The sequence below is a fragment of the Larus michahellis genome, chromosome 7 (genome assembly GCF_964199755.1).
Source record: "Larus michahellis chromosome 7, bLarMic1.1, whole genome shotgun sequence".
Lineage (NCBI taxonomy): Eukaryota > Metazoa > Chordata > Aves > Charadriiformes > Laridae > Larus > Larus michahellis.
This window is the reverse complement of record NC_133902.1, coordinates 49,568,255-49,582,729: the sequence shown is the minus strand read 5'-3', so window position 1 is coordinate 49,582,729 and position 14,475 is coordinate 49,568,255. Positions and strand designations below refer to the sequence as shown.

The following is a 14,475-nucleotide window of genomic DNA, read 5'->3' as shown; positions in this document are numbered from 1 at the left end:
CATTTACGTGTAGGCAGTTTTATATTTTTTTTTTCTCCTTTTTTTAGCCTTTACCAGCACTTACGAACCCAAGAGCATCCCAGCTGCAGAAGAGGCGACGCTGCACTCGGACGCCCGTGGTTCTGACATGCCCAGCGTGGCAGCGGGGGCAGCGGAGTCCCCCGCAAACGGCCGCACAGCCAGGGTGACAACGGGCTCCGCCACCAGCACTGACCCCACCAGCTCTTTAGCGGGGACCTTCTCCTCCTCGGGGGTGGGGACACACCGTCCTAACGGCTCTCGGGAAGCCACCGATCTCCCAGTGCCTCCTGGGGAGCCTTTGCTCACAAGCTCCCTCTCTGCCTCCCAAAGTACTTTCAGAGGTAAATTTGTTAGTCTGAAAGTTGGCTGTTTTGGGGCTGGATGAGATTTCGCATCCCCACGCTGTTTTTCTTTAGATATGGCCACCAGTCGCTATTGGATACGTGGATATTTTTATTACTGGCTGCATTGGGCTGTCAGCGAGGCTGGTGGGAAGGATGGGAGTGGATCTTGGCTTTTGGGTGAAAAAGTGAAAAACATCAGTGTCCTCACTGCTAATGAAACTCTGGTGCTGGGGAAAGCAGCCATCGGTTAGAAATACGTGCATGCGCTTTTTCCCTGCCGGAGACACTTTTGCTGGGGATTTGCAGCCGTCACCCAGCGCTGTGTCTGCCGTGCAGGATGGTCTGTAAGAGGCAGCGTTTTGGGAGGCCCCCACCACCACGACAGTGCTGACTCACCCCCTGCCCTTGGCGTGGTCCCAAGTGAGCTCTGCCCCACCGTTCACCGTTAATTCACAATTAAGCCCATCGCCCTGCGAGTCGTAGCGCAGCTCCTGCTCCTGGTGAGCTGGTGAGATAGCGGCATCCCCAGCGCCGCGGTTTGGGAGAGCCCTGGGGCAGCAACGCCTGCTAAATGTGGGGTAAGTCAGGCTGGGTCGAATGCCAGGCTGGGACGCTGAGGTGTTTCTGAGCATCTTCTGGGTGAGGCTGTGTCCAGCCCTGTGTAGCCCTCAGTAACTTGTGCTTTCGGGGGCTCAGCCCCACGGCTATGCCGACACCCAGGCACTGAGACCAGCTTGGCTCTCTGGACCGTGACTAGAAAAGCTAAAACAGGCCTTTTCTAGCTCATCCTCTAGATTTGCTTTGAAGTTAAAGGCCTGATTGAAACAGGCTCAAAGGCACCTTGAATGCATAAATCGAGTGTTGTGCAGAGCCTGCAGTTAAAGCCATGGTTTTAAGTTGAGTTTTTCCTGGCTTTCTGTAAGCCACATGTGCTTGAATGTAAGGGATTCACCTCTTCCCAGAGCAGCGCCTTTTCCAGGTTGAGAACTTGGTCTATTCAATATCTCAACAAACGGTGTACAAACATAGACTGTACAATCACAGAATCATAGAATGGTTGGGGTTGGAAGGCACCTTAAAGATCATCTCGTTCCAACTTCCCTGCCCTGAGCAGGGACACCTCCCACTAGACCAGTCCCTCAAACGTATAGCTATAATGCATAAATCAAACCTGGTTTTATTGTATCGTAGGTGTCAGAAGCAGCCACCGACCAGTTAACAGCTCAACGACAGAGAAAAAACCCCTTGCTTCCTCTCCCACCAACGCTTTCATTTCAGCCATGGCCACCAGCAGCGGCGGGAGGCCCCCGAGGTCTGCCACAAGCAGCCGATGGGCAGCAGAAGACTCCACATCCAGTAGTGGCATGTACAGGACTTTGGGCACGATCCGATCCTTGTCTGTGTCTTCTGTGAGAGACACCTACGGAGTTCGTGGGTCCAGAGAAATCACAGATTTCACCGAGCGGGTGGCAGACCCTTCGCTAACAGGCTCTCACTCTCCTTCGGAAGGTCATTCCCCAGGTGAGCTCAAGTTAGAAGTGAAATACTATTTTTCTTGTAAGTAAAAGGAGGACTGTTACCGTATCTTACACTTGCCTGACTCTTTTCTGCTATGTAGAATATATTGTTTGGAAGATGCAGTGTGATTTTGTGTCTGAAATATTTCAGCTCTTGCTTGACCAAAAAATGTGGTTTGGGTTTTTGACAGAAAGGGCACATGTATGGCAAGTTTCATCACGCCAAGAAAAATAGTTGACTTTCAAAACATGATTCTTTTTGTACTATCTCCAGTTGCTATCTCTATTTTATAGGCAAGAGAACTAAGCAAGCGAGGATTAGGTCATGTCCCTGCAGTCTCAAGGACTGGACTTCAGTTCCTGCCCTCTCTCCTACCCCTTGGACCATGCTGCTTCCCAGCAATTGAACCAGTTCAACAAATTTAAGGCAACTTTGAATGTGGTCTCTGAGGTCCTTCATGCTGCTGTTTGGTCCTAGACCACCCGTTGCGGTGCTGAAGGGGTCTGATCCCCCTGATCCCATTTCTTCAGACTTCTTCTCTAAGACCTTCACACTGCTCAGCGCTGTCTGAACTGATTTCCAGGCTTTTCTGGGTTGTTACGGTATTTGTGTGTTCTAGCAGCGTGGAATGCACTCAGGCACATAATGGTGAAATCAAGTGCACAGCATAGCAGTTCAACAGTTTTTATATAAGAGCTCTTTTCTTAGCATCAAACCACATTTTTTAGAAGACAAATCTCTGTAGGGAAGTTTCACGTCTTTGGAAATTTCCTGTTTTCTCTGGATTGACATCTCACACTTTCTACTTGTGCGTGTACTTGCCCTCTGGGTGTTACTGGAAGAACACCTGTTTATTTATAGTTTCACGTTTGTAAAAATGTAAATTGTTTCTTTCTTACATCTTAGCTACTGGAGACAGCCATGTGTCATTCAGCATCCTCTCAACAGAGAGAAGAACCGATTTCCCCACCACCAGCACCTCCGTTTCCACAACAGCCACCAAGGGTGGAGGGAGGACATTAAGGTCTCTGTCAGCCAGCACCAGACTGGCCCAAACAACAGAGATTTCCACCACTGGTACCGAAACCATCAGCTCTCCAGACCAGACCCGTTCCTCTTTGGGAGCCCAGGGCGGTGGTGGCAGAGGTGCCACCGTGTCATCCACAGACCCCTTCCTCGTGAGCTTGCCGTCTGCTTCGGAAAGCGCTTCCCCAGGTGAGCTGTGACTGTCCCTGTGGGGCTTCTTCCTGTAGACCTCAGACACCTGCACTGTGTGGAGGAGTGAGGGCATGCTGAAGGTGCTGGACGATGGCATTGGGCATTAGGGAGGAAAATTTCAACTTCCAGAGAAAAGTGCATTAGCTGTTTTTTGTATTTAGTCACCAGAAAAAAACCCAGCCTTACTGCAATAGCAGCCTGGCCCCGAGATTTGGTGTGTTTTCTGAGACAGCGCAATTTGAAGACCACCCCGTTGTCTGTGTTTATACAAGCAGGAGGCAACACCACTCATTCCTGACTCCCGCCCTGGGATGCAAATGCAGTATTTACTGATCCCATACAAGCCTGCCGTGCTTTGTTTCGAGTACCAGGGAGCTGGGTGCCGCTGTAACCCCACCTCGCTCACTGCAGGTGCTGCGGTAGTGGTGCGGGTGAGTGGTGCCCATGGCTGGACTGTGAGCGGTGCCCATGGCTGGACTGTGGCACCGGGAGCAGTGCCGAAGGGAAGTAAACCCAACGGTGCTCCCAGGACTTGTTCCTAGTGCCCTCTTCAGGGTGTCCTCCTGCGAGCAGCACTTTCTAGCACAGGAAAGGGTTGTGTCTTCACAGTGTTCTCTAGGTTTAGATCTTCTGCCCATGACGTATCTGTGCCATCCGCCTAAGGGTCGTGATGGAAGGGAGCGCGCCCACCTGTTTATAGCTTAGTGTCTATAAATCCGTTTTGCTTTGCCCTTTCTCAGCAGAAGGGACCTCAGCTATGGGAGGACGCCTACCCAGTGCTCCTCTCACCAGTACGCCCAGCTCAGTGACAGCCGCCAGTGGTGGGGAGAGGAGCACAGAGCCCGTGTCAGACACCCACACAGCATCCAGTGTGGCAGGGAGCTCCGCTCCCGCTCCGCCCCGCACCAGCTCCTTGGATGTGGTCCTTCTGCCATCCTCATCAGCAACAGAGCCTGGGAGGCAGGGTGATGTTTGGCAGAGCGATGCTGGACTCAGTGAGCTTCCAACGAAGGCTCTGCCTGCATTTCCTCCCGGCGTTTCAGTGCCTTCGCCTTCAGCAAGTGCTTCAGGTGGGTTTTGTGGTTTCCCGGTTTGCCATGGAGGCCATCCCTCCTACTCTCCCCCTCCTGAGGTCCCATCCTCCCTTTTCTAGCTTTAAACCAGATTCACCTTTTTAGCAACCTGGGTTTATAGCGAAGGGGTCTGAGCACTGCACGGCTGGCGAGTTATCCGTCTCACTGCCTCGGGGCAGTGCTTCTCATGTCAGGAACTAGATGGCCTGGCAGCTCTTCTGGGACGCATGTGCCCTTGTGCCATGGAGCCTTGACCTCAGCCCTCAAACCGAGGGAGTCTGGCACAAGATGTGGTGAGGGATCGGTAGAACTTGAACCCTTCCTTGTATCCCACCTATCGTGTGTTTCAGCCTCGACTCTGCTTCCAGGGTCCCACCAGAGCTGGTTTGAAACTCACTGGTCCTCCCAAGGGAACTTTCTGCAGGATGTCCAAGACCAGGTCTTACCTCCCTGCCACTGTTCTCCTTCAGAAATGCTATGCAACCCAATCTGTTTTATTTTTCTGGTGTAAAGAGGAAAAGTACAGATTGCCTGGGAACCACACTTAGTAAATAAGTGATGGTGGTAACTGAGCACCACCTCCACTATGGGAATTGAAATGTTCTGATTTTAGTCCCTGTAGAGGCCTCAAAGGTATTATTAATATACAAAATATATATTTTTATATATATCTATGTATATATCTGCTTTGCAATTCCAGAGAGAGGAAGAAGAGATTCTGGTGCTCCTACTGAGACGACATACATCTCAACCCCACTCTCCAGCCGTGGGGACAGGACATCTCAGCCTGCAGCTAACCATGGCACATGGAGCACAGCAGCAGCAAGGCCCACGTCTCACCCGGACTCAGCCGGGGAGCCCCACACCAGCCCCCTCCCGTCCTCCACGGAATGGCCTGGAGTGGGACACGTCTCATCTGTCCAAGCAGGGTACACAGAGCCCAAGGTCACCCTTTCATCCAGGGTCTCCACCTACTTCTCAGCCGCCGGAGAACCTTCCAGTGAGTTTTTCTGAACTCCAGGATGGCATTTGAATTAGGAAAAAACCCACGGCCTCTCCCTCCTCCTCTTGCATGGGGTTGATGTGGCCACCAACACATGTCAGAGCTGTTGCAGGTGTTGTGGGCAGGATTTACATGCAGTGGTGATTCTGCTCCTTGTTATTGTATATCTGCAGCTGTTGATCCTTAACAAAAAGTGTCTCAGGAGTGAGACGTGTAGCTTCTTGCTGTAGGACATATCTATTCCCTACCTGGGTTGGGGCGATAATTATAAATAACATAAATATGCCATTATGACTCTAACAGTACTGATCGTCCCTCTGTAATTGGGCAGTCCTGTTTCTTTGGAGTACACTTTGTTTGTTAGATCCACATTTAGGGTGATAGATAGGTGGGATCTACTTAATCTGTATTTAATCTGTGTTCATCTGTGCAATTTTATTAAACAGAATTATTGTAGAAACCACAGGTACTGTCTGCTCTCAGATAGTAAAATCAGATGCCTGCTTTTCGATCCTATTCCAGCTGTGGGCAGCAGCCATCGCTCACTAAGCAGCTCAAGTGCTGAGGAAAGGCTGTCCAGCCCCATCACAGATCCTGCACACAGTTCATCCATGTCTGCTGGTGGTGGAGATAGGACACTGCACTCGGTGACAGACGGGGTGCTGGCTGGTGGCACGGAGAGCTCTGTTTCTTACGCCGAAACCGCCAGCTCTCCAGGGCCGGCTCAGCCAACGTTGGTGGAACAGAGTGGGATGGCCAACGCCTCGGCCGGCAGCATGGCCTTCACAGACTTTGCAACGGAGACGCTCTTCCCACATTCTTCCAAGATGCCCACTTACTCTTTCCAAAATGACCTCACAAGTAAGTTAGTGTCTCCTGGTGGGGAAGTTCACACTGTGCCTTTGCCTACGTTGTATACAGGTTTTGTTCATTGGTACATGCAGTGCCACCTGTGAGTACACCTGGGGGGATGTTTTCATCCAGGGACTCAAAGCCAGATGCCGCCAGGCTGGAGAATCATTCCAGAAGTGAAACCATGAGCCTGAGCAGGGAAACTCTCCTGTTTTGATGGCTGCGTTATTTTTTTGTACCCTAACTGGTTTCTTGTGGGTGTTGCTTTCAGAACTGTTTCATGCTGACCTAAGTCATCTGTAGAATTAAACCAAATGTTCAGTACCCTTTTTTTTATTTGTAGAGATTGCTGAATTTATCTGTATATCCTGAAATTCGTATTATAAGATTGACTGCACCTTTTATGCTAAATAATCTGAATTTTTTGCAGACTGATGTGCTACTCATTTAGGGTTTCCTGACTGCAAAGTTTTCTATCAATGAGTTCATGATAAGCTGCAAATTAACATATTGTAATAATTTCATCCTGCAGAGGCATGAAGTTCACTGTGTCTAAAAACAAACTGACTGAAGAAGATGGATATTCTTTAGTTGGGAATGGAGGATAAGAGGGAGAGGATATGAGTTTTATAAATTATGGGTGATAAAGAGAACAGATAGGTTTTCCTGTTTAGCTTGCCACAAAATAGCATGGAACGATAAGCACTCTATCACATTAGAAAAGCAAAACTGGAAGAGTGTTTTAGAAACCTACACCTTTCACAGGAGCCTTGTGTCTGTCTGAGTTCACCATTTTGGAATGAATTAAGGAGCGCAGAAGACTCCCAATTTGATGCCCACGCTTGGGTGGTGTTGTAAATTTTTAGAAGAGCATGGGCCAGTTCACAGACAAAACCATTTTATATATTTAGCGAGTGATTTTAATATGACATCAAAATACTTTAATATTACTCGGTCTTTCTAATATATTTCATTCTTTTACTCCAGGCTTTTCAAGTAGCCATCAGCCAGTCAGTAGCATTGATGCTGAGAAACGGGCCTCAGTTTCTCATACAGATGGCACATACATTTCAACAACATATACCAGAGGAGGAGAAAGGACACTCCTGTCTATCTCGAATAGCAGCACCTCTGCTGACTCCTCAGAAAGTTCCACCTTTTTTTCTGAGATTTCCAACCCTTCTGATTCATCGAGGTCTTCTGTGGCACAGGACAGGAGGAACAACGTATCCAGCGATGGCAGTTTTGTCGAACCATCTACAGAACCATTGCTGGTACACTCGTCCAAACTGTTGACTTCTGCTTCTGCAGGCAGCGTACAAAATACAACTCTCTTCAACACTGACTCTCGGTTGTTGACCACTGGCAGATCATCTGTGTCTTCATCAGCATTTCCAGCCTCTTCCTCAGTGTCACCGCTGCATCACTCCCTGTCATCAACACCACCGCCAACTTATTTGTTTACCTCATCAGAGTCATCTGAACCACTTTCATCCTCTGTGATGACATCTTCACCCCCTCTGCAGGCTTTGTCGTCCTCATTGCCCACTTCCTCATTGCTTTCCCCATCTTATTCGTTAGCTTCTTTATTGCCTCTGTTTTCGTCACCATCATCCATCTCGCAGTCCAACGATAGTGGTCAAGCAAGCACCTCTGTAGCTACAACTGTGGCCAGGCGGGTGCCCTCCACAGCCGCCGTGGCTGAGACCTCACCCAGAGGGACCAACAAACACAATGTCACGCACCAACCCCAAAACAGCACCACCTTCACCCCCACCGGCTCTTCTCCTCTTCCCACGGCACCCATGGAGCAGCTTGGTGGACGCATCATGTCTGTGTCCATTCCTGTGACGGTAATGGAGACCACCTCGCCGAGAGCCACCACTGCCCAGGGAGGCAGCTTCGGGAAGGCAACATTGCTGCCCACCATGACTCATGATGCCCCACGGGCTGGGCCAACGGATGCACCCCTTAGTCCCTCACCAAGTGCAACAAACCACAGCGCCATCATCCCTGCGGTGGCACTGACAACGGTGAAACCTCCTGTGCTGACAACACCAGCCAGTCGCCAGCCAACCCCAGGTGATGCTCGCACCACGAAAGCCCACAGAGCTCAAACGCCTGCTGCCACTAAGCTTGTGTATACCACTGGTGAAAGCACAGAAGCTGTGGATCCCACCACTGCCAGGCCTGGTAAAGTCACCAAAGAAAACATCCCTGTTACAAGTCCTTCTGAAGCCCCTCCAACCAGCAAGACCACTGTGAGCATTGCAACTACTTTGGCTGCTACCAAACCAACCACTGTTCCCCTATCAAGTAGCACGACTGGGCTGAGGACATCGTCTCCGGCAACAGGTAATATGTCTAATGGTGCTCGCCAGTGGTGGGGCTAGGGACGAGGGGGCCAGCAATGCCTGGGTCCCCTTTTAAGGGTCTTCGAAAGTTTATACATGTATGTATGACAGTCGGTTATCAGAAGGGTTTGAGGATAAAAACTCGGTGTCCATGTTGGTATTTTTAAGCTGAAGGTTTAGCAATCAAGCTGAACTGCTGGAAAAGGGTGAGCATTTTGGTGAATGTTTCTGATAGAAGCATTAAGCTGAAAATGGAGAATTTCAAGAAAATAAAGCTGACTGGCCTTCCAGCTAAGCGTAGGATGCACTTTATATTTGTCGATGGATCAGCAATATTGATCGATACTGATCAAAGTCTATCTTATTAATGACAAAAGGCGATTGGCCAGCACTTGGTATTTGTGTTGGAACTTGTATTATTACAACCTATGGTCGTTTTCTCCCCAACTCACTAAAATAATCTCCTCCTCAAGGGCCTGTTGCTTCTCCTGCTAGGCTACGTACCGTAGTGTTGCTCGGTGCATTGTTGCAGTCATTTATTATCGCTGCCAGGCTCCTTATCTTCTCAAGTAAATACATTCAGCGAAGTTTCATATGAATGGAAATTGATTCCGTGTTTAAAGTTCAGGAGCCTGGCCCTTATGCCACTGTAGGATATTGTGTGTGCTAATTGCATTAATCACAATGAAATACTGGCAATAGTATATATTCCATACAATAATTAAGTATTTAAAGGTTATTTTTCAGGCTGATTGGTTTTAATTATAGCTGTGGCTTCATGCAAAAAAATTCACTGTAAGGGAATGGATTTTTTTTTATCCCAAACTAATGTAATGTATCCTTTTTACCAACTGATTCACACTTTAGCCAATGTACTCTTTCCTTTAAATACCGAGTTTTGCCATTTACCAGAATGAAAAGATCCTTCTGCTGCCTGAGACGTGGTGCTTTGTTTGTATGTTGGCACTCACTGCTGTGAGAGAAGAAACTGCCCTGGTCCATGCTCCACAAAGTGCAAACTGAAGGATGGCAAAGTGAAAGCCAACGTTTTAAAATGCACCCACTCATTTCTGGCTGCTTAGATCAAAGACACCAAATCTCCGTCTCGCTGATGCTGAGGTGGTCGTGCCAAGCTAGTTGAGACTCAGAGATCGTGTCAAATGGTGTGTCCCAGGTCAACTTGGGACTGTCTGGTCTGCAGAGCCAGCGTGAGGCCATGGAGCATTGCGGTGCTGTCAGAAATACACACACGGGTTTGACTCTCACACTTTGTGCTTTAACCACAAAGCCCATCCTTCCTGCCTCTGCTGCAGGGCTCGGCAGCAGCTGCAAAATAGGTACAAGGGGTGCGTAAGCTGTCTTGCTGATCTTGTAGCACCTTGTCACCAACAAGTCCACAGTCCTGCCTACAGTCTGCCTTTTCATGCGTGTGTGACGTGCATTTGTGCTCATGTGAGTGATACACATGCAAGAGGGGCATTTTTGACCAGGAGGTGGCTTTTTTCAAAGGGAGGTATTGGGTATCTTCTCCAGAACTTGCAGTTTGAGTTGTCGAATCTGTGAAGCACCTGAGACTAGCATCATTAATGCCCCGAAACACTGTATTTCACAGTTGGTGTCTGCTCCCCAAGCCCTTGCTCACCCAGTGGGACGTGCATTATGAGTGGTGGCACAGGCAGATATTACTGCTGTGAGCAACCCCAACCTGGCACGGAGGAGCCTGCAGCCCCGGTAAAGGAGGTGTCGGCAGCTGAGAATGCCTCCACCATTGCTGGGTAACCTACAGACTGCATCAGTGTTCAAGCAGTAGCTTTTGTTCATGGAAACAGGGCTTGGATGAAAAGGGCAGGACTTTGGTGAAGGAGCCCGTGCTCCTGTGTCTAGCTCTGGCTGCCAAGGTCCCTTCTTTGGTCTCTCCATCCATAACTGTAGGGTTGTTTGTCTTTGGAAAGCACCCAGAGATCTGCAGATGAGCAGTGCTGTAGACAAGCTGGGTGTTAATATTAACATGGATCAACACTGGATCCCAAGAGCTTCTGAATGAATATTCAAGAGCAAGTGGTTTGTATTTATTCTTTCAGCTCCGACAGAATAATTAAGAACCAGATAAATAGTAAGTGCAAATGATGCAATGAAGCATCTGGTAACGCTCAGGGAGTCACAGAAGAGGAGCCAAGTTGATCTTTTTTAGCCCAACAGTTGATGATTTTTGTGATTCTGTAACTATAGCCTGTTTTTTTTTCTGCTTTTGTAGATGTGGATAAATGTCTCTCCAACCCTTGTCCTGCGCTGGCCACCTGCAACAACACCCGTGGCTCCTATATCTGTCAGTGTCCTCTTGGATATGAGCTAGAAAAAGGAAAGTGCAATTTAGGTAAGAAAACAAAAGTGAAAAACCAGGGGAGAAAAAGATGGAAATAATTATCTGTAATCGTCTAAAACAAATTAACCTAGGCTCAGACTAGTTCAGGAACTTAATGTTCCTTCCAACCATCACTTTTGACAAGGGCCTTTTAGTGTTTGTACAAGTGCAGTGTCTAAAGCCTGTCGTGTTGGGGTGCCCTGGGGAGCAGGCACAGCGATAGCTGAGGGTTTCTTAAAAACACAGCAACAGAGCGGTGGGCTCGGGCTTGTTAGTGAGGACAGATGTGCCCCTTGTGTCCCTCATGCCTTTTACAACCCCCCAAAAAGCGTTCAGCAGCTTATCGTAGCTCCCAGCCCGGCAAACCCAGGCGGCAGCGCTTGGCTTGGGAGAAGTGAGTGGGGCTATTGTGTAACCTGGCTTCAGTGGGACCAGCCATGTGCGGAAAATTAAGCAGCCGTGAAAGTCTTTGCAGGCTCAAGGTCTTGTTTCATACCTTTAGCATTTTTCATGCAGCACAGTTATTAGTTCGAACTCAGGTCCTGACCCCCTCCTTTCTATTAGAGGGACTCTCAATCTCAAGGATTTACAATGTCCCATTGTAACGGGGAATTTGTTTTGCTAGAGTTTCTTCTGACCCTTAATCATCAAGGATTAGAGGCATGGAAATTTTGCTAAGGGAACATGGGTGAGGTGTCCCTGAAGGGTGTTTTGAAACATTTCTTCGAGTTGGAATGTGTCAGCTTCTAATTTAGAGAGTTGTTTTGATTATGCTTTGAACTGGGATATGGGCAGATTATGTAAATACTGAGAAGGTGATTATTTTTACCTGGAGTTGTTATATTAGAGCTGTCTGGTATAATATTTGTGATTAAGATAGGCTCTGCGGATGGGAAAAAACGGGAAAGAATTGGAGGCTTTATAATGTTATCTGCAACCGTATTTGCTTTTCTGGTGGAACATAAAACTGAAGCTCTGAGTTCTCATTTCCACCGAGTATCTCATGACACTTAATACAAGATTTAGGGATATTATCTCTCTGAGTCTGGACAACTCAGATTATTGCATTCTGCTGCCATGAATCAAATATTAATCTAAGCATGGAAAAATGCATCTTTTGGACCTCTTTTCAAATGTCATTGCTCATTCTGTCCAACAATTTGAAAAATGAAAATGTCCTTTCTACAGTGCTTTATTTTGACTTGCTGATTTGCTTTCCTTCCATGAGAGGGAGGGGTAAGAGATTTGAGAGGTTTAACCCAAGTTATTATAAATAGCTTTGGTACCTGAAACTATCTTGTTAATAAACTTAGCCAGCTCTTTTTGTGGTTTAGGGGTCTTTTTAAATTAGTCTGTGTTTCTGTAGGAAATGTATGAACTCTGCGGTGAAATGCTGGCTGTTCAGCAGCATTGAGCTGTGGAATTTGACTGGGGCTGTGGGAACATTGCAGCAACCCTCGGGAAAACTCCCAAGGCTAGGACTTTGCTTTTCGGGGGCAGTGACTGTCAGATTTGAGTTTTCTATCTGTTGCGTGAAGGGATTTTCCATGCAGACAGTCTCTGATGTAAGGCGGATGAAACCGCAGCTACACATGGCATGGAGACGTGTGTTCTGACTAACTTGTCTTATTCTCCTTTTTAGTAAGAATATTTATTGGCCAGGTCCCCCTGAAGCTTAATATTACCCATGGGAAGTATGCAGAGCTCCTACATGTTGAGGATGAAATCCTGTCGATGGTGAGTGTCGTTGCCAGGACTTTGGCAATGCTGACGGGACAGGTCCCCTTTGCTCCTTTTATGGTTGTCGTGGAAACCCATAAGAGTCTGTAGAGTGGATTTAGCCTTTTTAATCATTGAACAATCCTGGTCTGATGTAAAGGACTGGTGAGATGTACGTTTTTAAATCCCAGCACGCTTTTCTCCCCTGCCGTGCCCAGGCTCTCAAGACAGCAGCAGAGATAGGGCTCCTCACAGTAAATCTCACAGGCGCTGGGGCAGGTTGGACTGCAGCTGGTGACACCTTGCTCTTAGCCAGACCCCATGGGATGAAGCATAGCAGCAGCACTCACCCATACATACCTTCCTTTTGGTGGAGTTTCCCAGTCACGCTATTGCAACCATGTGTCCCCTGATCTGTTCAGAGCAAGCCCTGGGTGAGCCGGTGGCTTCCCAATATGCTGTGCTATCTGTTGCTCCAAAAAGACTTCTGGGCTGGGGATAGGTACATCTCTGCGCGTTATTTAGCCAGATCATAGCATGCATGAGTTTGTCCTGTTGGCAGTTCCTGGGCTGGCTATCCCAACTCTTTTTGGAGTAGGTGATTTGGAGATGCTGCCAAAGGAAGGGGGAGCTGGGGTGAGTCTCGTTGATGCTGCCTGCATGGCTTGTGCTGGGGAGTCAGCACAACCAACTGCATGGATCCAGGGAGAGGGAGGCTTTGAGCTCACCCTCTCTCCCAGGGATCTCTCCTCTCTGGCTTCTGGGTCGTCCTCTACCTTGGTGGTACAGTGGGACCCCAGGCAGGTGCTCAGGACAAAACCCCCAGGTCTTCATTCTTCTCCAAGGCTGTGCAACGGTGACTCCAGCTGTCCCATGCTGGCAACAGTACGGCGCATCTTTCTTATTGAGCAGATGAACTGCTGGGATCCTCAGAGCCCCCTTGAGCAGGCAGCTCTGGTGAACACGGGGGATGGTGTCGGTGACCGAGGAGGGCCATCCCGTGCTGCATCCCACTGGGCTGCTTCTCTCCATCATCCCCTGGGGCACTAACAGCTGCTTTCTCCTTCCTTGCAGCTTGATGCATCGCTGTCGGGCTTACCAGGGTACCACCACTCCACAGTTAAGGCGACCAGGTAAGGCTAAGGCTACCAGGGGAAGAGTGAGAAACTCAAGCGTTCGGCATGTTGAACTTGAGATCTGTGTTCTCCATTTTGAGTCGGTGCTGGGCTTGATGCAGTCTGGCTCAGCAGTAGTGCAGGGCATGGAGAACGCCTGGCCACCTTGCCTGGCTCTCCCGGTAGCATCCCCCTGGCCTGAGCAGCTTGGGGATGGGCTCGTGAGCTGCCCAGGAGGGATTTATGGCTGGTTTCAGTGAGCTACCAGCACCCCTTCCAGCCCCAAATTTATCTTTCTGTGTGTAAGTTTGTCCTGTTTTTGAGGTCTGTTACAATGCATGGCTGTTTCAGTACGTATGCAATATTGTGTCTGCAGTGCAAGCATTGCTTGCATTAATGAGTCCTATGTATAATGTGCATTAATAAGAGTCCTATGTATAAGGTGCTAACAATGATATCAGACTGACCCATGGTACTCAGGGCTGTTTTGTTTTGTTTTCTGTTAGGGAGGCAAATTTTGTGCATGTTTCAGTGCAATCCACGTTCTCTTTAGCATCCAACGTGACTTTCTACGATGTTGTCAGCAGCGTGAAAAGCTACATTCGAGCTTGCAAATCCCCCACCGAAGCCTGCCAGTTCATCTCCAGCCTGAAACCGCTCCACAGAGGTAAATAGCATCTGTAGGAACTGTGATGGGAAGGGAAAGGGATGTTTTATTTGGCTCCTTTTATAACAGGGGGAGAAAGATTTTGGTGTTTGGTAAAATCCCTCTGAATCTTTTTTTATCTTATATAAATGGGAGTCATCTTAAGAGCTCCGCAGTACAAAAGGGATGCAGATATCGAGCCTTATCTTTGCCACATGTGTGAGAAATCTGCCTCTCTGTGAAAATATTG

General features: G+C 48.4%; 1 protein-coding gene across 4 annotated transcripts in view; it reads left to right on the top strand.

Moving 5' to 3' along the window:
* HEG1 (heart development protein with EGF like domains 1) overlaps nucleotides 1–14,475 on the top strand; it is a 58,281-nt gene that overhangs the window by 23,963 nt on the left and 19,843 nt on the right. For 3 of the 4 annotated variants that reach the window (XM_074594735.1, XM_074594733.1, XM_074594736.1), the window contains 11 exons: nucleotides 48–362; nucleotides 1,557–1,886; nucleotides 2,790–3,098; nucleotides 3,842–4,171; nucleotides 4,875–5,174; nucleotides 5,700–6,038; nucleotides 7,017–8,384; nucleotides 10,638–10,757; nucleotides 12,388–12,482; nucleotides 13,539–13,597; nucleotides 14,086–14,246. In XM_074594735.1, coding sequence (XP_074450836.1) covers nucleotides 48–362; nucleotides 1,557–1,886; nucleotides 2,790–3,098; nucleotides 3,842–4,171; nucleotides 4,875–5,174; nucleotides 5,700–6,038; nucleotides 7,017–8,384; nucleotides 10,638–10,757; nucleotides 12,388–12,482; nucleotides 13,539–13,597; nucleotides 14,086–14,246 — 3,726 coding nt within the window. The remainder of the gene's footprint in view (nucleotides 1–47; nucleotides 363–1,556; nucleotides 1,887–2,789; nucleotides 3,099–3,841; nucleotides 4,172–4,874; nucleotides 5,175–5,699; nucleotides 6,039–7,016; nucleotides 8,385–10,637; nucleotides 10,758–12,387; nucleotides 12,483–13,538; nucleotides 13,598–14,085; nucleotides 14,247–14,475) is intronic. The other variant, XM_074594734.1, reaches the window with a different exon arrangement.